The sequence below is a fragment of the Mastigoproctus giganteus genome, chromosome 9, assembly GCF_048544385.1.
Source record: "Mastigoproctus giganteus isolate SK-2022 chromosome 9, ASM4854438v1, whole genome shotgun sequence".
NCBI classification, from domain to species: Eukaryota; Metazoa; Arthropoda; class Arachnida; order Uropygi; family Thelyphonidae; genus Mastigoproctus; species Mastigoproctus giganteus.
In genome coordinates this window covers 97,776,491-97,800,076 of record NC_143583.1, presented here as the reverse complement: position 1 = coordinate 97,800,076, position 23,586 = coordinate 97,776,491, and the positions used below count along the sequence as shown (strand labels likewise).

The 23,586-nt window shown below is 38.4% G+C and overlaps 1 protein-coding gene across 1 annotated transcript in view; it reads left to right on the top strand.

The window, feature by feature from the left end:
* The window catches only part of LOC150080578 (uncharacterized), a 192,123-nt gene that overhangs the window by 91,908 nt on the left and 76,629 nt on the right, over window positions 1-23,586 (top strand). Inside the window, exon 10 of the mRNA XM_090380744.1 lies at window positions 366-513. Within this exon, the coding sequence (XP_090236870.1) occupies window positions 366-513 (148 nt within the window). The remainder of the gene's footprint in view (window positions 1-365; window positions 514-23,586) is intronic.

Sequence of the window (23,586 nt, the reverse complement as noted above, 5' to 3'; positions counted from 1 at the left end):
AATATAAAATGTTGTGCTGATACTGACAGCACTTCACTTCCGTAGTTTTGCCACATTGAACTGGGCCACTTGTTACTATGGCCAATTGTTAGAAGTGGAGATTTAATTTTACTTACATTGTACATTCATTGGTCATGAATAATATTTAAATAATATATTTAATTATGAATAATTTTTATGGAAATGAGAAATACAAAATAATCATTATTTTTCTTCTTTAGTTACATAATTTTTTTTTTTTATTATATTCATTCTTTTATATTGCTGTATGTTGGAAAAGTATAAAAGTAAAATGAATAAAAAGTGATTATTATGAAATAACAAGATAAATGCATTCAGATTTTTATTCTTTATGTAAATTCAAGGAATAATGGGCAGTTAATCAATGTTCCTATGGCTGTAGTGGTTCAAGAAATGGCACCATGTGAGACTGCTGGTGTGATGTTCACCTGTGATCCAGTTAGCTGTGATCCATCAGTTATTAGCATTACAGCCAATTATGGTTTAGGTGAAGTAAGTATTTAAATCCTTATTTGGTCATAAAGTAATTCTGTATGTATGAATTTTTTTTGCCACTTTTTATATTTGATTAGTTATTGTACAAAGGTGTTTGAAAAAGTCCTGCTGTCTCCTAAAAAAATTAACTTGTGATAAATGTTAGTATTATTTTTATATATTTTGTCCATATGTGTTATATAATCAACTTCTTTATAGTAGTTATATATTCCAGGTTTTATAAAGTTGTATAAATAATGGCTAACCAGTTCACTTATGCTGTGGAAGAAAGGAGAATGATGCACACATGGGGATCGCAAAATGTTACATACTGATAAAACTATGAAATATATCCAAATGATTTCAGATTCCAAATGAAAAGCTATTTTAAACTGGTTCTATTAAGGATGGGTGACCGTTGTTGGCTGGTTTAAACATGCCCCAATTGTAGTATACCAAACAAACTAGTTGAATCTTCTGGGAGAAAGAGGTGGCTAGCAGTTGTCGGATAACCTTGCAACTTCTATTATCTTGTTGTTTCATATTGATAATCCTGTATTGGATTTATCAGTATTAAGCCTTAATTGCCACTTCTCAGCTGACCAGTCTAACTTTTCTAGGTCTTGTTGCAGTTAAACATCTTGATTGCAGTCATTAACCACTCTTACTTTTGTATCATCTTCATACAGACATTAAGCTTGATGTACCTTCACCAGTATCATTAATAAATATTAAAAATAATGAAGGGCCCAGCATTATGAAGGGCCCAGAATGGACCCCACTAATATCATTGGTTCAAGAAAGGTAATACCCATTAAAAACCAATCTACCTTCTGTTATTCAACCATCTTTTATTATTATTATTATTATTATTACCATATGGTGTAAGGAAGCCTGAGGCTTATGCTGCACCAGTTACCCTGAGAGAGAGAGAGAGAGAGAGAGAGAGAGAGAGAGAGAGAGAGAGAGAGAGAGAGAGAGAGAGAGAGAGAGTAAAAAGGAATTTCCAAGAAAATGATGATATCCAGCTCAAAAACTTTACTGAAATCTAAGTATTTGATGTCAAAATTTTAAAATTATTTTATGCATTCAGCTCTTTTGTTGTTGGGTAATAGTGGTTGGCCAGACAAGATCTCCCCTTAACAAATCCATGCTGTGATTGCCATATAACTGCATTCTGTCAAGGTGATCCAGCATTACTTCTTTGAACATTGACTCCATTATTTTTTTCTAGAACAGAAGTCAAGCTTTCAGGTGTGTAATTACTCACTTATTCTTTTAATATAATTGGATAAATTCCAAAATCTACAGATGCTTTATATACTTTCAGCTTCAGAAATTTCTCTTTTATTTTCCTAACAGTTATTCACAAAATCATTTAGTTCCCATTTATTAGTTAGTATAAAAAGCCTATTAGCTTCTACATTTGCTGCCATGTATGCTTCCCATTTAGAATTTGCAGTTGGTGACATTATCAATTGGTCCAACTGATATCACTTGATATACTCCTGATATCCATATCCTAAAAACTTCTTTGTACATGATTGTAGATGCAAAATATTTCTTCAATTTATTGGCAACCTGAATGGCTATCAATAGTTATGCTATCCAGTACAACAATGTGGTTCATCACTTTCCTTCTGTTGTTAACATAAGCAAAGAATTCTTTGCTACTTTTCTTTGAATTCTTGGCCAAGAACTTCTTGTCATCTTCCTTAGCTTGACTAAACCCCTCTGCACTTTAGTGGTTTGATTGCAGACTAGTTTTTTTACTTACTGTAAGTGTCTGTGTCTTTTGATAATTTATAATCATCTTATGCATTTTTCTTCTCTTGCCATCAGTCAAATGAGACTGGTGGCAAGAAAAGAAAATTCTTAATTGGTATAAAAAGCATATCAGCTTCTACATTTAATTCCGCATATGCTTCTACATTTAATTCCACATATGCTTCCCATTTAGAATTTGCAGTTGGTCCCAAAGAAATTACTTTAAAACTGTCTAAGACCCTTGTAGTCACCTTTACAAAAGCAAAATCCCATCCCTTTATTCTCCACAGTAGTTGCAGTTTTAAGTAAATTACACATCTATACACTGATCACTGCCACCTAGTGGTTCCTTTATCTGGCAATTCTCAATGCACAAAGAGTCACTGCTGATAATCAGATCAAGGATACTGCTTTGTCTTGTTGTCTCTTGCAGCTCTTCTATTGCATTGTGCAGCAACTTGGAAAACAAGATGCTGGAAATTTCAAGGCCTTCACTTGTTCCATTTTGTGAGTCACATGGAACAAGTGAATACATGGGCTGTGTTAGACTAACTAAGAGTAAAAACGTGCATCTATACTTACATGTACACCAAAGATAGGAACATAGTAAGTAAATTTGATGAATTTGAAGTGTTGATCAAGTCATCAAATGCAGACATTGTTGGGATATCAGAAACATTGTGTCACTCAGATATAAGGGATGCAGAATTTGAATACAGTGAGTATAACGTGTATGGAAAGGACAGCCATGATAGGATGAGGAAGGGGTTATGCTCTTATTTAAAAAGCACATCAAATCTAAAGCAGTGCATGCAGTCAACATGGGTGGCCAGTGCAATGTTGAGTCAGTTTGGTGTGACATAAGCACTGGGAAAGCAAAAATGAGGGTGGGAGTTTGTTATAGGTGTAATGACTCTGATGAGTACAACGAACAACTGTACAGAGAAATAGAGTGCGCCAGCAAATCAGATTGTCTTATGATGGATAATTCTAACTTTCCAGATATAGACTAGAACTTCTAGGTTATTATTATTATTAGCTATATGGTGCAAGGAAGCCTGTGGCTTATGCTGCATCAGCCAAAAAAAAATTTCTGAATTACCCTGAGAGAGAGAGAGAGAGAGAGAGAGAGAGAGAGAGAGAGAGAGAGAGAGAGAGAGAGAGTCAGGAGTAGAAGGGGAATCACCAAGAAAGAGAAAAATTATGATTTCCAGCTCAGGACCCTGGGTGTGCCAAGCCCATACTCACCAGATATGAGCCCTGGGGTTAGTCACTAGCAAGACTTTTATGGATTTATTAGATGATTGTTTTCTTCAGCAACATGTTAGAGAGGCAATAAGAGAGTGTAATACGCTTTTTCTAGTTATTAGCAGTTATAATTCATGCATTAAGAATCTGCAGATAAAAGAACAGCAGGTGGCAGTGATCACAGTGTATTGATGTGGGATTTACTTAAAGATGTAACTACCATAAAGAGTAAAGGGAAGGGGTTTTGCTGTCATTAAGGTAACTGCACTTCTCTCAGACAATTTTTAAATTCTATGCAGTGGGATAAACTGAATCAATTCTAAATGGAAGCAATAAAGGAAGTAATCATAGAAGCTACTAGGCATTTCATACCAAGTAAGAAGTACTGTTTTAGGATATAGGCCAAAGTGGATGTCAGATAAACTAATAAGATTCATGGCAGAGAAAAAGAATGCATAGGATGCATATAAATTGTCAGGGACAAAGAAGCTTATGGTAGATAAAAACTAGTCTGTAATCAAGTCACAAAGAAGATTAGGCAAGCTAAAACAGATTATAAGAAATCCTTGTCAAAGGAAGAAAAGAAAAATAGTAAAGAATTCTTTATGTAGGTAAACACTAGGAGGTGGATGAATCACATCTACTTGATATCAATGGTTCAACTGTTGATAATCCTGCTCAGGTTGCTGACAAACTGAATAAGTATTTTGCATCTACATTCACACATGAGGAATTAGCATTAGTAGAATGCATATGCTTTCTTGCAAGAAAGCAAGCTTATACAGCATCAGCCAAAAAAAAAAAAAAAAAAACTTCCCATTTCACCCATCCATTTGCTCCAAATGTTTGTCTAGTACTACTTAAATTTATTTAAGATATCAACTTCCACAATGACAGATGGAAATTTGTTCCCACAGTCAACCATCTGCTGGCTAAAGGCAAATTTCCACACTTCTATTCTAGAAGTGTGTTTCCTCAATTTGAATTTATGCCTCCTCAAGTGTGTAATCTGAGGAAGAGGAAGAATCCCATCAGCATTGAGCTTGCTCAAACTGTTCAAGGCCTTCTACACCTCAGTCCGATCAATTTGCAGGTGCCTAGTCTCCAGATGCTGCAATTTGCAGAACTTAAGCCTTTTTTGGTAAGAGCAACCCTTTGTTCCCCTGACCAATCTCATTGCCTTTCTCTGTTGTACTCATTCCAGCAGCTCTACATCCTTCCTAAAATGAGGCTTCCAGACCTGTATTCAAGGTATGGCCTGACCATTGCTTTATACAAAGGGACCATCACCTCCTTATCCTTGCTAGTAAAATTCCTGTGTATCATTGACAAGACCCCATGAGCTGCTCTGTTAACCTGTCCGCACTGCTCATAAAACTTCATATCTGACTGATGAGGAGGCATAAATTCAAATTGAGGAAGGTTGGTTGTAGAATATTGTATGACTGTTTTCTACACCATGTTATAGTATTGGCAAATGTTGCAAGAAAGCAAGCTATATAGCATCAGCCAAAAAAAAAAAAAAAAACAGTCATACAATATTCCAGAAATGTTTTGTTACTGCTGTGCAAGCCACCAATCCACAAGTTATAGTTAGTATCTGGAAAGTTAAAATATCCCATTATAAGACATTCTGATTTACTGCTCCCTTTCATTTGCCTGTATAGCTGTTCGTTATTGTCATCACTATCATTTGGCCTATAACATATGCATAATCTCAATTTTGTTTTCCTAGTGCTTATGTTCCACCTAACCCAACTCAACATTACACTGGCTAACCATATGAGCTACATATATAGTGCACTGTAAAGTTTACATTATGTGTTGTCTTATACAGTTATGTAATAAAATAATGTTCATATTGTTATAAATGTTATAAATTTGTAGTTTATAAAATTAATAAAAATGCTTCTAATGTTAATTATACTCCTCTGAAATTTCATAAAAGAATATTTAATAGCATTTATATCAATTTTTTTACTGATTCAATGAATACTGAACAGTGTCAGCAGAAGGAACTTAGAATAACATTATGCAGATGTTGTCATGGATGGTTCATTTTCTGCCAGTTCTGCTTCCACTTCTGTTGTCTGTAGTGTATATGGGTGACCTCCCTCTTACTATTACTGCTTTGTAAGGTTTTGCCTGTTTATCTTATGACATTAGTATCGGGATGATGTTATTTGCTAGTGACAATGTTCAGTTAGGTGACACTTGTAGTCTCGAACCATTAGAAAGCAGTTGGTTGTGTAAGAAAATAATTTAAAAAACAGAACTGAAGAACAGAAAGGAATTTAAATATTGCTTTTATTACTGCTTAGGGATCTGATACTGATCCCTAAGGACTCCACTCACTATGCTGGCCCACTCTGAAGAATGTTCATTTATGATTATTCTCTGTGGCCTATCTTTTAACCAGCTCCTGATTCACTCAAGGATCTTGCCAATAATTCCAATTTGCTCTGGTTTGTATAATAGCCTTTCACGGGGAACTGCATTCAAAGTCTTACTGAAGTCAAGGCAAGTAATGTCAAAGTTGTTTCCTGCATCCAACTGTTTTTTTGACATTGTCATAATAATTAAATAAATTAGTTAACTAGCATGTAGGTTAGTGCAAAAGCATCATTTTAACGTAGCCATCTACCAAAGTAGTTAAATTAATTAATTAAATTATCATAATTTTTGTTATATCTCATATTATGAATGCCTTCACAATGAGTTTCTATGGTATTGTACTACCTCGAATAAATAACACTTCACCAGTGGAGAAGACTACAGTTATTTATTCTCAGTGGATACCACCACCCAGACGGCACCGTTTCAAAGCTTGTTGGCTTCTCTTCGGTGGGTGGGCAGGTACCCTGGTGTTGCAATAGTGACAACCCAGTTATGAAGTATAACTTCATAATATGAAAGATGCCTGATGGTGTGCAGTGATATAGAATATAAAATATTTAAAGGCAAAGGCTCATGCTACGAGGTAGAATGACTAACATGTAGGTTAGTGCAAAAGCATATTTATTCGAGGTAGTACAATACCATAGCAACTCGTTGTGAAGACATTCACAATATGAGATATAACCAAAACGATGCCAAGTTAATTAATTAATTTAACTACTTTGGTAGATGGCTACGTTAAAATGATGCTTTTGCACTAACCTACATGTTAGTTATTCTACCTCGTACCATGAGGCCTTTGCCCTTAAATATTTTATAGTCTAAATTAGTTAAGTAAGACTTTTTCCTTTCACAAACCTATGCTGGGACCCATTAAGGATACCATTTCTATAGAGATGACCACAGACTCAATGTTCTTTCAGGTGACTGAAGTCAAACTTACTGGTCTGTAGCTGCCCATCACTTCTTTCATTCCTCTTTTGTGGATTGAAAAGATGCTAGCCGCAGTCCAAGAGATCATCCTTTAGTCGTCTAATGATGTTTTCATTAACATCCCCAGTTGTATGATGTACCCACATGGATTTCAGGACAGCTTTTGATATTGTTGCACATGGAAGACTACTGTACAAATTGGAGTGGTATGGCATTAAGGGAAAGTTGCTGTAATGGATAAAGGGATGGTTGAGTGGGAGATGGCAGAGAGTGGTAATAAATGGACACTGCTCTACGTGGACTAATGTTAGTAGTGGAGTCCCCCAGGTGGCAGGCCCATTGTTGTTTTGTGTATTTATCAATGATATCGATGAAGGTATATAAGGCTTAATGTCCAAGTTTGCAGATAATAAAAAAGATTGGTAATGGCAAAGGTTATTAATGACAGTAAAGACAGTATGCTACTGCAACATGATCTAGAAAAGTTAGGAAGATGGATTAAGTGCCAACTGAAGTTTAACATTCACAAATGCAAAGTACTGCATGTGGATAGCAGTAACCCAAGAGAAATGTACCAACTGTGTGGTACTACACTTAGGGAGGTGGAGAATGAAAAAGACCTGGGGGAAATTGTGCAGTCAGATATGAAGTTCTTTGAGCAGTGCAGGCAGGCTGCCATAGCAGGTCATCGAGTTTTGTCAATGATATATAGGAATTTTGCTAGCAGAGACAAGGAGGTGATTATCTCTTTGTATAAAGCAGTGGTCAGGCCACATCTTGAGTACTGCACACAGGTCTGGAGGCCTCATTTTAGGAAGGATGTAGAGGTGCTAGAATGAATACAGAGAAGGGCAACAAGGTTTGTGAGAGGAACAAAGGGGTGCTCTTACCAAGAGAGGCTTAAATTCTGCAAGTTGCAGCATCTGGAGACTAGACACCTGCAAGGTGTATAAGGCCTTGAACGGGTTGAGCACGGTCAATGGTGATGGAATTATTCCTCTTGCTCAGATTACGAACCTGAGGGGACATAGATTCAAATTGAGGAAAGACAGTTGTAGAACAGATGTGTGGAAGTTTTCCTTTAGCCAGTAGGTAGTTGATTGCTGGAACACTTCCATCTGTTGTGGAAGTTGATAGCTTAAATAAATTTAAGCCTGAACTAGACAAACATTTGAAGTGACCGGATGGGTGAAATGGGAAGGTGTTTTTTTTTTTTTTTTAGCTGATGCTATATAAGCTTGCTTTCTTGCATCATATGCCTCAACTATGCTAATATCATCCACTCCTGGAATTTTACTTTTTTCCAGCTTCAATAGCTTTCCCAATAACTTTTCTCCAAAATTATTTATTTAATTTGTAGCCTCCTTATCACTGTTCCTTCATGTTTGAATAGTTTTCAAATTGTAAGGATCATTGCAAAGTACCCATTCAACTTGAATGTCACTTCTTTTAGACTTTCTGTGAATGTTTCACTTCTATCAATTAAGGGGCCATCTGATACACCCTCTTCCTTTTCATATTCACATATGAAGAGAACACTGTTTCCATTTTTAGCTTCCTTTGCAAGTCATTTCTTGTATTCAGCTGTCTTCTGTCTAATCCATCAGCAGTTTTGTTACATACATGTTTTTAATACTCATTAAATTGGCCCCCTGAGGCTTGTCATAGACATTCTTTCAAGTATGACAAGCTAGGGCTTTCTACCTGGGATTCTAAAATACTGATGGAACTGATATTCGGGTGACACTCATGAATTAAGTTGACCAAAGTTTAGTGGAAAAATCCAGTAATTCTGCAACAACCAAATCCTCTGCTTGCATCTTTGCAAAGGTAGGACTGTTAGTAACCCTGGGTATACCCTGTGGCCAATTTCTAAAAGAGTGCACCTAGTATACTGGATGTAGTTACCTAGACGTGAACCAACATAAACAAGAAATGACTGTGATGAGTATAGCAAACAGTTATATGAACAATTGAGTGGGTCCGTAACTAAAATGGATTGTTGTGGGGCTTGTTAATTTTCCAGATAATGAATGGAATTAATTTTTTTTTAAATTGATATTAACAGGCCTAAGCGCTCATAATGATAAATATGTTGTGTCTGTAAAAGAGTGTGTTTGCTGGCCAATATGCATGATTTGGCAGGCTAAAAAACCAGTAATAACTCACGGGAGAGAGAACCTACACCCTTTAGCTGAGATTTGTTGGTTAACTACAGATAAGATAAGTACTGCAGATAAAGTTATGAAGGCTGAGTATGGGAACACACTGGCTAAGAGAGCAAAGAATAGGGACAAGGAGTTTTTCATGTATGTGAATACAAAGAAGAAAATGAATCGGGTCAGACCCTTGTGCACTGGGTGTGGGAAAGCCTTAGACAACCCAGCTGATGTTGCGGATGAATTGAACAGGTATATTTGCATCTGCCTTTACAGAAAAATGACACTTCACGTTAAGAAGAGGCTGTGCAAGAGAGGCACAGTAATGTGAAGTTAGTGATTTATAAATTACAGACGACTGTTTATTAGAAAAACTTTCAAGCCTAAAAGCAAGTAAGGCTCCTGGAATTGATGGCATATGCCCAGTAATTTTGAGAGAGGCAGCCAGAAATTGAGGTTAATGAGGGCATCCATAGATGTGGGAAAGATTCTTTTGGATTAGAGAACTGCCAACCTATCATTAATATATAAAGGCAGTTCTAAGAGTGAAGTCAATAACTACAGATGGTTAGTATGGCATCAGTGGTAGGGAAAATCTTAGAGTACAACCCAGGGACATTTAGATAGAAATGGCACTCTAAAGGAAACACAACATGGTTTTGTAAGGGAAAATCATGTTTAACTAACCTAGTAAGTTATTTTGACACAGTTACTCATGAGCTAGGGAACAAATTTCAATATAGTTTATTTGGATTTTAGCAAGGAATTTGACTCAGTCCCTCATGAGTTGTTACCATATAAGCTGGATCATGTTGGAATTATTGGAAAGATTCTAAAATGGATTTCAGGGTGGCTGCAGGGCAGAAGGCAGAGGGTTGCGATTAATGGATTTTCTTCGTATTGGTGTAAAATCAGAAGTGGGATCCCCAAAGGTTCAGTTCTTGTGCCACTGTTGTTTCTGATTTTCATAAACGAAATTGGTGAATGGATAAAGGGTGTGATGTCAAAATTTGCAGACGGCATAAAGATTTGGAGAGTCATCAATAATTGTTGCCAAGCAGCACTCTTTCATGATGACTTGAACTCTCTTCAAAACTGCTCAGAAAAGTGGCAGCTATGTTTTAATATAGCAAAATGCAGGGTCTTACACTTAAAAAAAATAGCAACCATAAAATAACTCATACACTTGATGGGATTAAATTTAAAATAGTAAAGGAAGAAAGGGATCTGGGGTTACAATATGGACAGATATAAAGTTTTCTGAGCAGTGTAAAAAGGTGTCCTGTGGATGATTTATCAAACAATATACTGTAGAGAAAGGGAAGTCATAATCCCACTGTACAAGGCAATTGTAAACTGCATTTGGAATACTGTGTCTGTTTATGGAGATCTCATCTAAAAAAATCATTGAACTTCTTGAAAGGATCCAAAGAAGGGCAATTCGCATGGTGAGATCAGCGAAAGGAAATGGAACCATATGAGGAAAGACTCCAAATATTTGGGCTATAGAGCTTGGCAACCAGACACCTTAGAGGGGACGTGATTGAGGTTTATAAGGCTCTGTTAGTAAAATGAATGAAGGTGGAATTCCAAAACTAGGAACCATAAATTAAAATTACAATGGAAGAGGTTTAGACTAAATTGCAGGAAGTTTTCTTTTAGCCAGTGAGTTGTTGATTACTGGAACAAGTTGCTTTCACAGGTAGTTCAGGGTGACAGTTTGAAGATGTATTTTCTTATGCAAATATATTTCTTATAGTATATCTACTATTTTTTATTATTATTTTTTTTTTGACTGGTGCAGTAAAAGCCTGTGACTTTCCTGCACTGTATTGCTAATACTAAGTACAGCCTCAGATAAAGAGGACTTTAGAAATTCCTCCAGTTGTAGACAGGAATCAAATCCAGGCCTCCAAATGAGCAATAGACAGTAGTGTATTATGCTAAGCTACTATGGAGTGGAAGAACTCATGGATTCAGAGCTCACTCAGTAGCAGAGCATTTCTGGTTTTGCTAAGATGATTGTGTTCTGTACCTTTCGCTAAGATGACTGTGTTCTAAATTTTAGAAAGGCTACAAGAGGAAGTAATATTCTTGATCTGATTATAAGCAGTAATTAGTCATATATTAAGAATGTAGTAGTAGTGGCATGTGATGCAAGAAAGCATGTGTATGAGCTTATGCAGCATCAGCCAAAAAAAAAAATCACACCATTCCCTCCAAACGCCTGTCCAGTTCCTCCTTAAATTTATTCAACCTATCAACTTCCACAACGACAGATGGAAGTTTGTTCCAGCAATTAACCACCCGCTGGCTAAAGGCAAATTTCCGCACATCTATTCTACATCTGTCTTTTCTTAATTTGAATTTATGCCCCCTTAGGTTTGTAATCTGAACAAGTGGAAGGATCCCATCAGAATTCAGCATGCTCAACCCATTCAAGGCCTTATATACCTCAATCAGATCACCGCGCAGGTGCCTAGTCTCCAGCCACTGCAATTTGCAGAACTTAAGCCTCTCTTGGTAAGAGGATCCCTTCATTCCCCTCACCAATCTTGTTGCCCTTCTCTGTACATGCTCAAGTAAATCTACATCCTTCCTAAAATGAGGCCTCCAGACACGTACGCAGTACTCAAGGCGTGGCCTGACCATTGCCTTATACAGAGGGATAATCACCTCCTTTTCCCTGCTAGCAAAATTCCTATATATCATTGACAAAACCCCATGACCTGCCCTGGCAGCCTGTCTGCATTGCTCAGAAAACTTCATATCTGCCTGCACAATTACTCCCAAGTCTTTTTCATTTTCTACCACCTTAAGTGTAGTACCACACAGTTGGTACGTTTCTCTGGGGTTACTTCTACCCATATGCAGTACTTTGCATTTGTCAAGGTTAAACTTCAGTTGCCACTTCTTAGCCGATATGCCCAAATTATCTAGATCCTGTTGCAGTAGCACACTGCCATTACCGTCATTAACAACCCTGCCAACCTTTGCAAACTTCGACATTAAGCCTGATATACCTTCATCAATATCATTGTTAAATATACAAAACAACAGTGGACCCAACACCGAACCCTGTGGGACTCCACTAATAACATTAGTCCACGAAGAGCAGCACCCATTGATTACCACCCTCTGTCTTCTCCCACTTAACCATCCTTTTATCCATTGTAGCAACTTACCCTTAATGCCATTCTGCTCCAATTTGTACAATAGTCTTTCATGAGCAACAGTGTCAAAAGCTTTCCTGAAATCCAAATAGATGATATCAAAATTATTTTTTGCATCCAGTTCCTTTGTAACCACATCATAATATCCTATCAAATTTGTCAGACAAGACTTTCTCTTAACAAACCCATGCTGTGTCTGAATTATGTAGAAAGATGTTCAAGTAAAGCAACCACTATGTGGCAGAGAGCATAGAAAACTGATGTGGGATTTCTTCAAAGAAATAACTACTAAGAAGTAAAGGGAAGGGATTTTGTTTTCATAAGGGTGATTATAAGGGGCTCAGACATTTATTAAATTATTTTCAGTAGGATTAGCTGATATTTGTTAAAGAGTGCAAATGTAAAATGGAAAGTGTTCAGAGAGGTAATCATAGACTACTAAGCTTTTTATACCAACTGAGAGTTTTTTTTTTTTTTTTCAAGGTTTAGACCAAAATGAATACCAGATGCACTGGCAAGACTTATGATATAAAAAAAAAAAGCATGGTATAATTATAAATTTTTGAGTACACAGAATTGTACAATAAGTGTAAATTAGTCTGGAATCGAGTTATTAAAGGAATGGGAACAGTTTAGTGTATTAAAACAGATTATGAGAAGTCTTTGGCTAAGATTAGGGGGAAAAATAGCAAGGAATGCATGGTTTATGCTAGAATACTAGAAAGAACAAGATGATCATGTTAATCCACCTGATATGAACAGCATAATTATTGATTTTCTTGTAGAGGTCTGCCAAATAAATATTTGTGCAGGGTTAAGCAAAAACAACTATTCATTTAAAAAATCAAATCACTACTGCGCAAATTGGAAAAGGAATTTATTGTTATCACAGTTTAATACTATACATCAAAGCATATATATTACACTCCTCAGTATTTGAAATTGATATCCCTTAAATGCATACCACCATTGTTAATACAATCCTCTACTCATACTCACATTATCTATTGCTCTGTGTAGTGTATTTTTTCAACTTCATCATGAATGTTTTGTTTCACTAGCTCAAGTGTCTGTGGATGGTTTAGACTCTGAATTTTTAAGAAGCCTCATAAAAAGAAATTCCAAACAGATAAGTATAGTGATTGTGGTGGCCAATTTATATTACCAAAACAAGACAATGTGATTTGGAAAGATTTCCTTTAAAGAATCTATAGAAAGCTTTGTGGTATGTGCTGTATCACCATCCTATTGAAACTAGACATTTCATAAGTTGACTTGTTTTTGAAGCTCCTCTCTTACAAATTCTTGCTGCATGTTTACATATAGGGCTGAAGTTACTGTTATAACTGAACCATTAGCGTTTTCATAAAAGTATGGACTGATGATACCAAAAGTAAATACCCCACACCAAACAGTAACTGTTTTGGCTATGAAGTGATTGTTTAGGAAGGTGATGTAGATTTTCAGCTGCCCAATATCTAAAATTTTGTTTATTTACATACCCATTCAAATGAAAGTTGGCTTCATCACTCATGATTAAATGATTGAATATGTCTGGACTGTTCACCTTCTGTAGGAATAGATTGTAGAAATTAAAATGTGTATTCAAATCACAAACAAGTAATTGTTGAACCGTTTGTTCTTTTATATGGAATGGACTTTAAATCGATATGTAGTGTTCTCCCCAGGATCTATCGAATGGGTGCACCCTGGTGAATTTAACTGATCACCCAGCTAAAATTTAAGCGATTCTCGCAGTACCATACAGTACTGCTCACTGATCTCGATCAATATTAATTCAAATATACTATGCGATTGAGGTCAATGCAACAGGAGCATATGTTAAATTATGAAATTAATTTTTGCTCTGGATTGCTTAAGTCACATTTATAAATAACAGAAAATTTTATAATATTGCGAAGCATTACACTTCCCCACCTGGCTACATCATAATGCCACCCGGCTGACAAAATTTTCTGGGGAGAACATTGAATATGTAATATATAGTGCGCACTTCATTCCAGCATGTTCAGTTCTCTTGATTGACAACTTACAGATGTTCAAAGACTGCATCGTAACATTGCATTGATTTTTTCCATGTGTTCTGGAGTGCATGCCAAACACATCCGATCTGCAGGTTTTACATCTGTTACCGATGCTGTGGTTCTAAATTTGTAAATCAACTGTGTTATGGTTATTGTATGAATTGGAGTAATGTGGGTAAATTTATGCTATGGATAAAAGGATGCTTAAGCAAAAAGAGACAAAGAGTAGTCATAAATGGCCACTGCTCCTCATAGGCAAATATTATGAAGAATGTACCACAGGGTTCAGTGTTGAGTCTCCCTTATACATCAAAGCATTAGCATTAGTAGAGGCATATGATGCAAGAAAGCAAGCTTATGCAGCATCAGCCGAAAAAAAAACAAAAAAAAACACTCCCATTTCACCACTCTATTCGTTCGAAATACCTGTCCAGCTGAGCCATAAATTTATTTAGGCTATCAACTTCCACAACGAGGGATGGAAGCCTGTTCCACTAACCAACTACCCGTGGGCTAAATGCAAATTTCCACACTTCTATCCTACATCTGTCTTTCCTCAATTTGAATTTATGCCCTCTCAGGTGATTATTCTGAGCAAGAGGAAGAATCCCATCGGCATTGAGCATGCTCAAACCATTCAAGGCTTTATACCCCTCTATCAGATCACCTCACTGGTGCCTAGTCTCCAGACACTGTAATTTGCAAAACTTAAGCCTTAACAGAAGGGATTGCTTCTACAGGGATGGGATACACTTAAATAGAAAGGGTGCAAGAATATTTGCTGATGCTATCGAGGTAGTGTTAGGTGGGTCGGAAAACTGCTAGCTTGGGGGATACAAGCACTAATAGATTAACAGTAGCCACTGGCAGAGGTGAAAGTGATTCTTGCACTGCTTCTATTGGAATGAGCAGAAGCCCAGAAAACAAGATGCAGGATATTTCAGAGACTGCTGGGAGTCATTGCGGTACAAGTAAACACATGGGTTATGTTAGGGAAACTAAGAAAAGGAACAGGTGCATGAATACTTGCGTGTACACCAATGCTAGGAGTTTGGTAAATAAATTTGATGAATTTGAGGTATTGCTAAAAGCATCAAAGGCGGATATTGTTGGGATATCAGAGACGTTGTGTCACACAGATATAAGGAATGCAGAACTGGAATTTGGGGAGTACAACGTCTGCAGAAAGGATAGACAGGATAGGAAGGGAGGAGGGGGTTATGCTATTAGCTAAGAAACACATAAAATCCAAGGAAGTGAAGCCAGTCGACATCGCTGGACAGTGCAGTGTCAAGTCAGTTTGGTGTGACATAAGCATTGGGAGATAAAAATTGAGAGTAGGAGTGTGCTATAGGCCTAATGACTCTGATGAGTATAATAAGAAACTGTACAGGGAAATAGAGTGGGCCAGTAAATCAGAGAGTCTTATAATGGGGGATTTTAATTTCCCAGATATTGACTGGAATTTGTGGGTTGGTCACTCACACACTAGCAAGGCTTTTGTGGATTTATTGGATGATTGGTTTCTACATCAGCATGTTCGGGAGGCAACTAGAGGGAGTAATACTCTTGATTTGATTATTATGAGTAGTGATTCTTCATGCATTAAGAATATGCAGATAGAGGAACCACTAGGTGGCAGTGATCACAGTGTGCTGAAGTGGGATTTACTCAAAGAGGTAACTACCATCAGGGGTAAAGGGAAGGGTTTTTGTTTTCGTAAAGATGACTACGGTGGTCTGAGACAGTATCTTCAAAAAGGACTCTTAAGGTTGGGAGAGTACATATCCAGAATTTAAAACAAATACACCAACCGTTTAATTATAATGGTTTAATACTGGAAACTAAAATGTACCAAACGATACTACACTGTAAAATGATATATGCAAAAGACTGATTTATAAAATAAATATACGATGGAACTTTAATATACAATAAAATATAAATAAATAAAATATTTAAAATACAATAAAGATAAAAGCGATAAAACATTGACTGAAGCTTTCGGAGGCTTCCGCCTCCTTTCTCAACAACAATGATGTTTAAGCAACACATCCTTAAGTAACAGGCTCACAGCACACGTGGTTGACCAGGCGCATGCTCAATATTTCTTCCATACGATCCAGAACCGGAAGCGGCTCGGGAGCGTGGAAATATAAAACGCTCGTCTTTTGCCAGGACCATAGCTTCTAGTAGGGGGTGAAATCGAACACCCCTGTTCCTATTCATACTATTGTTCTCAGACGAGCCTATCCACAAACTCTCTAGCCACTTACGGTCCCAGAACCTATGCGCCCGGTCAAGGATGACAGCATTCACCAGGGAGACCTGATGATGTTTCTCCCAATAATGCTCAGCAATGGCGGACTTATTGAACTCTGCGGTCTGTATAGCTCGCATGTGCTCCCCCAGACGGTCTTTTAGTCGCCGTCCTGTCTCCCCCCACATAACATTCCCCACAGTCCGGGCATTTGATCTCATATACAACCCCACTACTGGAATCCCCAGGAATGGGGTCTTTGACCTGTGACAACACTGTGTGCAACTTCCGACCCGGAAGCTGCACACAGCGTGCCTGAAAGTCACGTAGCATTCTTGAAATTCGATCTGACAAGCCCGGATAGTAGGGAATATAAACTGTGGCGACTGGAACGGCAGACGGTATTCCATGATTAGGCTCCACGCCTCTATTATATTTATCAATGACCCTCTGGGGGTAACCACATTTCATAAGATCCACCCTAACTTGCCCAATTTCTTTCTCTCTCTCCTCAGAGGTGCTACAATGCGTCCTAACCCTACCCAAAAGTGCCCTGGCCACGTTGTTTTTATGCTGGGCAGTCTGTGCTGACCTATAATGGGTGTACTGGCTCCTACACATAGGCTTCCTAAACACTGTAGTACTAAGCCTGGAGCCTTCTCTACTCACCATTATGTCCAGGAATGGGAGGGAACCATTCACTTCCACCTCTGAGGTGAACTGTATAAAAGGAGAGAAATGATTGAGAAAGCTAACTACATCCTCTTCTCTCCCCTTTTGCACCAAAGTGAACGTGTCATCCACGTATCTCTTCCACTTGCGCATAGGGAACTCCAAACTTGTAAAAACCCTATTTTCTAACTCTTCCATTGCCAGGTTTGCGACAATGGCGCTAATAGGAGAACCCATAGCTGTGCCGTGAACCTGTTTGTACATAACTCCTTTATACAGCAAAGTCGTACTCGAAAGACATAATTCTACACCACAGCATATATCCTCTACACTTAGGTGCGATCTAGTACTTAGGGTATCATCTCTTTGTAGTGCCACCTTTACACATTCCACCCCATGGGCTATGGGTATACAAGTAAATAATGACACCACATCTAGCGACACCATTATTTCATTCTCCCCTACATTTTGGCTTTTAACGAAGTTCACAAAATCCACACTGTCTTTAACAACAAACATGGACCGTCCCACTATAGGAGAAATCAGCTGCACCAGGAATTTTGACAAAGCATAGGTAGGGCTCCCAATAAAAGAAACAATGGGTCGTAACGGGACCCCCACCTTATGTGTTTTCGGCAGCCCATAAAACCTGGGCAGCTGACACCCCATTGCATGCATAGACCAGTACTTTTCTTTAGAAATCTTACCCGTTTTTAACCAGAGCTATAAAATCTTATTAACACGTTGTTCTAAACCGGCTAGAGGATTTCTGTGGATGACCTTGTATGTATTATCATCCTGTAATAAATCTAGGGCTCTTTTATGATAATCATCACTATTTAATACTACTGTGGATGTACCCTTATCTGCCGGCAGAACCACAATATCTTCATCCTGCTTAAGTTCCTTTAACGACAGGACGGCGACTAAAAGACCGTCTGGGGGAGCACATGCGAGCTATACAGACCGCAGAGTTCAATAAGTCCGCCATTGCTGAGCATTATTGGGAGAAACATCATCAGGTCTCCCTGGTGAATGCTGTCATCCTTGACCGGGCGCACAGGTTCTGGGACCGTAAGTGGCTAGAGAGTTTGTGGATAGGCTTGTCTGAGAACAATAGTATGAATAGGGACAGGGGTGTTCGATTTCACCCCCTACTAGAAGCTATGGTCCTGGCAAAAGACGAGCGTTTTATATTTCCAAGCTCCCAAGCCGCTTCCGGTTCTGGATCGTATGGAAGAAATATTGAGCATGCGCCTGGTCAACCACGTGTGCTGTGAGCCTGTTACTTAAGGATGTGTTGCTTAAACATCATTGTTGTTGAGAAAGGAGGCGGAAGCCTCCGAAAGCTTCAGTCAATGTTTTATCGCTTTTATCTTTATTGTATTTTAAATATTTTATTTATTTATATTTTATTGTATATTAAAGTTCCATCGTATATTTATTTTCTAAATCAGTCTTTTGCATATATCATTTTACAGTGTAGTATCGTTTGGTACATTTTAGTTTCCAGTATTAAACCATTATAATTAAACGGTTGGTGTATTTGTTTTAAATTCTGGGTCTGAGACAGTAGTTAAATTCCATACGGTGAGACCAACTGATGATGTTACCAACAGAAAATTCAAAATGAGAAGCATGCAAAGAATTAATCTTGGAAGCTACTAGGCTTTACATACCAACTAAGAAATATTGTTCAAGGTTTAGGCCTAAATGGATGTTAGATGAACTAATGAGACATATGGCAAAGAAGAAAAGTGCATGGGATACAACGTGACACAGAAGCCTATGATAGATATAAGTTGATCTGTAACCAAGTTACAAAGGAGGTTAGGCAGATTACGAGAAATCTTTGGCAACGGATGCAAAGAAAAACAGCAAAGAGTTCTTTACTTATGTAAACTCTAGAAGGAAGGGGATGAATCAGATTGGTCCACTTGATATCGATGGTTCAACTGTTGATGATCCTGATCAGGTAGCTAGCAAACTAAATGAATATTTTGCATTGACATTCACACATGAGGAGTTATTCAGCGAGGGGGAATGCCAGAGGTGTATTCAACTCTGGCAGTAAGCTAGATAATCGTGTAATAACGGAGAGTAAAGTGGAGGAGAAATTGTTGAATATAAACACAAGAAAGGCACCTGGGGTGGATGGGATCTATCCAGTTATATTAAAGGAGGCAGCAAAAGAAGTAAGCAAACCCTTAGCGATAATTATGAGAGCTTCCTTGGACTCAAGGGAGATACCCATAGACTGGAGATGTGCAAATGTGACCCGAATTCACAAAGGAGGATGAAAGGCCGACACAAGTAATTATAGACCTGTGAGTTTAACTTCTGTTCCAGGAAAATTAATGGAGGCACTGGTTAAAGAAGCACTGCAGGATCATCTAGACAAGACTTCAGTTATAGTTCGGACACAGCATGGTTTTGTTAAGGGGAAGTCTTGCCTGACCAATTTGATTGGATAGTATGATGCAGTCACAAAAGAACTGGATGCAGGGAATAACTTTGATATTATATGCTTGGATCTTAGAAAGGCTTTTGATACTGTTGCACATGGAAGACTGCTGCACAAATTGGAGCAGTGTGGCATTGGAGGTAAATTGCTGCTATGGATAAAGGGGTGGTTGAGGGGGAGAAGACAGAGTGGTAATCAATGGACACTGCTGATCATGGACTAATGTTATTGGTGGAATCCCTCTGGGTTCAGTGTTGGGTCCATTATTGTTTTCTGTATTTATAAATAATATTGATGATGGTATATCAAGCTTAATGTCCAAGTTTGCAGATGATACGAAGGTTGGCAGGGTTATCAAGGACACTACTGACACTATGCTGCTGCAACAGGATCTGGAAAGGTTGAGCAGATGGGCTGAGAGGTGGCAAATGAAGTTTAACATTGACAAATGTAAAGTACTACGTATGGGGAAACAACAACCCCAGAGCAACGTATCAACTCTGTGGTACTACACTGACAGTGGTAGAGAATGAAAAGGACCTGGGGATAATTGTGCAGGCAGATATGAAGTTCTCTGAGCAGGGCAGATGGGCTGCAAGAGTAGCTCATGGTGTCTTATCAATGATATACAGGAATTTTTCTAAAAGGGATAAGGAGGTGATTATTCCTTTGTATTAGACAATGGTCAAGCCACACCTTGAGTACTGTATACAGATCTAGAGGCCTCACTTCAAGAAGGATTTAGAGCCGTTGGAACGAATACAGAGAAGGGCAACAAGTTTAGTGAATGGAACAAAGGGTTGCTCTTACGAAGAAAGGCTTAAGTTTTGCAAATTATAGTGTCTGGAGACTATGCACTGCTGAGGTTATCTGATAGAGGTGTATAAAGCCTTGAATGGTTTGAGCATGCTCAATGCTGATGGGATTCTGCCTCTTGCTCAGAATAATCACCTGACAGTAGGAGTAATCAATTGAGGAAAGACAGATGTAGGATAGATGTGCGGAATTTTGCCTTTAGCCAGCGGGTGGTTGGTTGGTGGAACAGACTTCCCTCCCTTGTTGTGGAAGTTGATAGCCTAAATAAATTTTAGGCTCAGCTTGACATGTATTTCAAACGAACGGAGGGGTGAAGTGGAAGTTTTTTTTTGGCTGATGCTGCATAAGCTTGCTTTCTTGCATCATATGCCTCTGCTAATGCTAATGCTTTCTTTGTAAGAGCAACCCTTTGTTCCAGTCACTAATCTTGTTGCCCTTCTCTCTACTCGTTCCAGCAGCTCTACATCTTTCTTGAAATGAGGCCTCCAGACCTGTATACTGTACTCAAGGTGTGGCCTGATGATTGCCTTATACAAAGGAATAATCACCTCCTTATCCTTGCTAGAAAAATTCCTGTATATCATTGACAAGACACCATGAGCTACTCTTGCAGCCCGTCCGCATTGCTCAGAAAACTTTATATCTGCCTGCACAATTACCCCCAGGTCCTTTCATTCTCTGCTACTGTCAGTGTAGTACCACAGAGTTGATACATTGCTCTGGGGTTACTGTTTCCCATATGCAGTACTTTACATTTGTCAATGTTATACTCCATTTGCCACCCCTCAGCCCATCTGCTCAACCTTTCCAGATCCTGTTGCAGCAGCATAGCGTCAGTAGTGTCCTTAACAGCCCTGCCAACCTTTGTATCGTCTGCAAACTTGGACATTAAGCTTGATATACCATCATCAATATCATTTATAAATACAGAAAACAACAATGGAACCAACACTGACCTCTGAGGGACTCCACTAATAACATTAGTTCATGATGAGCAGTGTCCATTGATTACCACTCTCTGTCTTCTCCCCCTCAACCATCCCTTTATCCATAGCACCAATTTACCTCCAATGTTGGCGCCTCCGTAGCCAGGTGGGAAGGAGCAGCAGTGCGTAGCACACGCTTCTTGATTAGACCGGGGTTCGAGCCCGTCACCACCAAATACGGAGGATGCGGAAAGGTCAGGGAATGACCACCGCATATCCCGGAGCAATATGGCCTTAGTTGCTAATGCTCCTAAAAACCAAATAACAAATAACAAATAACAAATCTCCAATGCCACACTGCTCCAATTTGTGCAGCAGTCTTCCATGTGAAACAGTATCAAAAGCCTTTCTAAGATCCAAATATATAATATCAAAGTTATTCCCTGCATCGAGTTCTTTTGTGACCGCATCATAGTATCCAATCAAATTGGTCAGGCAAGACTTTCCCTTAAAAAAACCACGCTATGTCCAAGCTATAACTGAAGTCTTGTCTAGATGATCCTGCAGTGCTTCTTTAACCAGTGCCTCCATTAATTTTCCTGGAACAGAAGTTAAACTCACAGGTCTATAATTACTTGTGTCAGCCTTTGATCCTCATTTGTGAATTGAGGTCACATTTGCACATCTCCAGTCTATGAGTACCACCCCTGAGTCCAAGGAAGCTCTCATAATTATTGCTAAGGGTTTGATTACTTCCTTTGCTGCCTCCTTTAATATAACTGGATAGATCCCATCCACCCCGGGTGCCTTTTTTATGTTTATCCTCAACAATTTCTCCTCCACTTTCCTCTCAGTTATTACAAAATCATCTATCTCACTGCCAGAATTTACTTCACCTGTGGGAGTCCCCTTCCTGAATAACTCCTCATGTGTGAATGTAGATGCAAAATACTCATTTAGTTTGTTAGCCACCTGAGCAGAATCCTCAACTGTTGAACCATCAATATCCAGTGGACCAACCTGATTCATCCCTTTCCTTCTAGAATTTACATAGGTAAAGAACTCTTTTCTGTTTTTGTTTGCATCCTTTGTGAAGGATTTCTCAAAATCTGCCTTTGCCTGCCTAATCTCCTTTGTGACTTGGTTACAGACCAGCTTATATCTATTATAGGCTTCCATGTGACCCATTAATTTTTATGTATCCCATGGTAAATCCTAGTAGCTTCCAAGATTAATTCTTTGCATGCTTCTCATTTTGAATTTGCTGTTGATAACATCATCAGTTGGTCACACCGTATGGAATTTAACTACTGTCTCAGACCACCGTAGTCATCTTTATGAAAACAAAAACCCTTCCCTTTACCCCTGATGGTAGTTACCTCTAAGAGTAAATCCCACTTCAGCACACTGTGATCATTGCCACCTAGTGGTTCCTTTATCTGCAGATTCTTAATGCATGAAGAATCACTACTCATAATAATCAAATCAAGAGTATTACTCCCTCTAGTTGCCTCCCAAACATGCTGATGTAGAAAACAATCATCCAATAAATCCACAAAAGCCTTGCTAGTGTGTGAGTGACCAACCCACAAATTCCAGTCAATATCTTGGAAATTAAAATCTCCCATTATAAGACTCTCTGATTTACTGGCCCACTCTATTTCCCTGTACAGTTTCTTATTATACTCATCAGAGTCATTAGGCGTATAGCACACTCCTACTCTCAATTTTGATCTCCCAATGTTTATGTCACACCAAACTGACTCAATACTACACTGTCCAGCGATGTCGACTGGTTTCGCTTTCTTGGATTTTATGTTTCTTTACTAATAGCATAATGCCTCCTCCCTTCCTATCCTGTCTATCCTTTCTATACACATTGTACTCCCCAAATTCCAGTTCTGCATTCATTATATCTGTGTGACACCACGTCTCTGATATCCGAACAATATCTGCCTTTGATGTTTTGAGCAATACCTCAAATTCATCAAATTTATTTATCAAACTCCTAGCATTGGTGTACACGCAAGTATGCATGCACCTGTTCCTTTTCTTAGTTTCCCTAACACAACCCATGTGTTTACTTGTACCGCAATGACTCCCAGCAGTCTCTGAAATATCCTGCATCTTATTTTCCATGCTGCTGCTCATTCCAGTAGAAGCAGTGCAAGAATCACTTTCACCTCTGCCAGTGGCTACTGTTAATCTATTAGTCCTTGTATCCCCCGAAG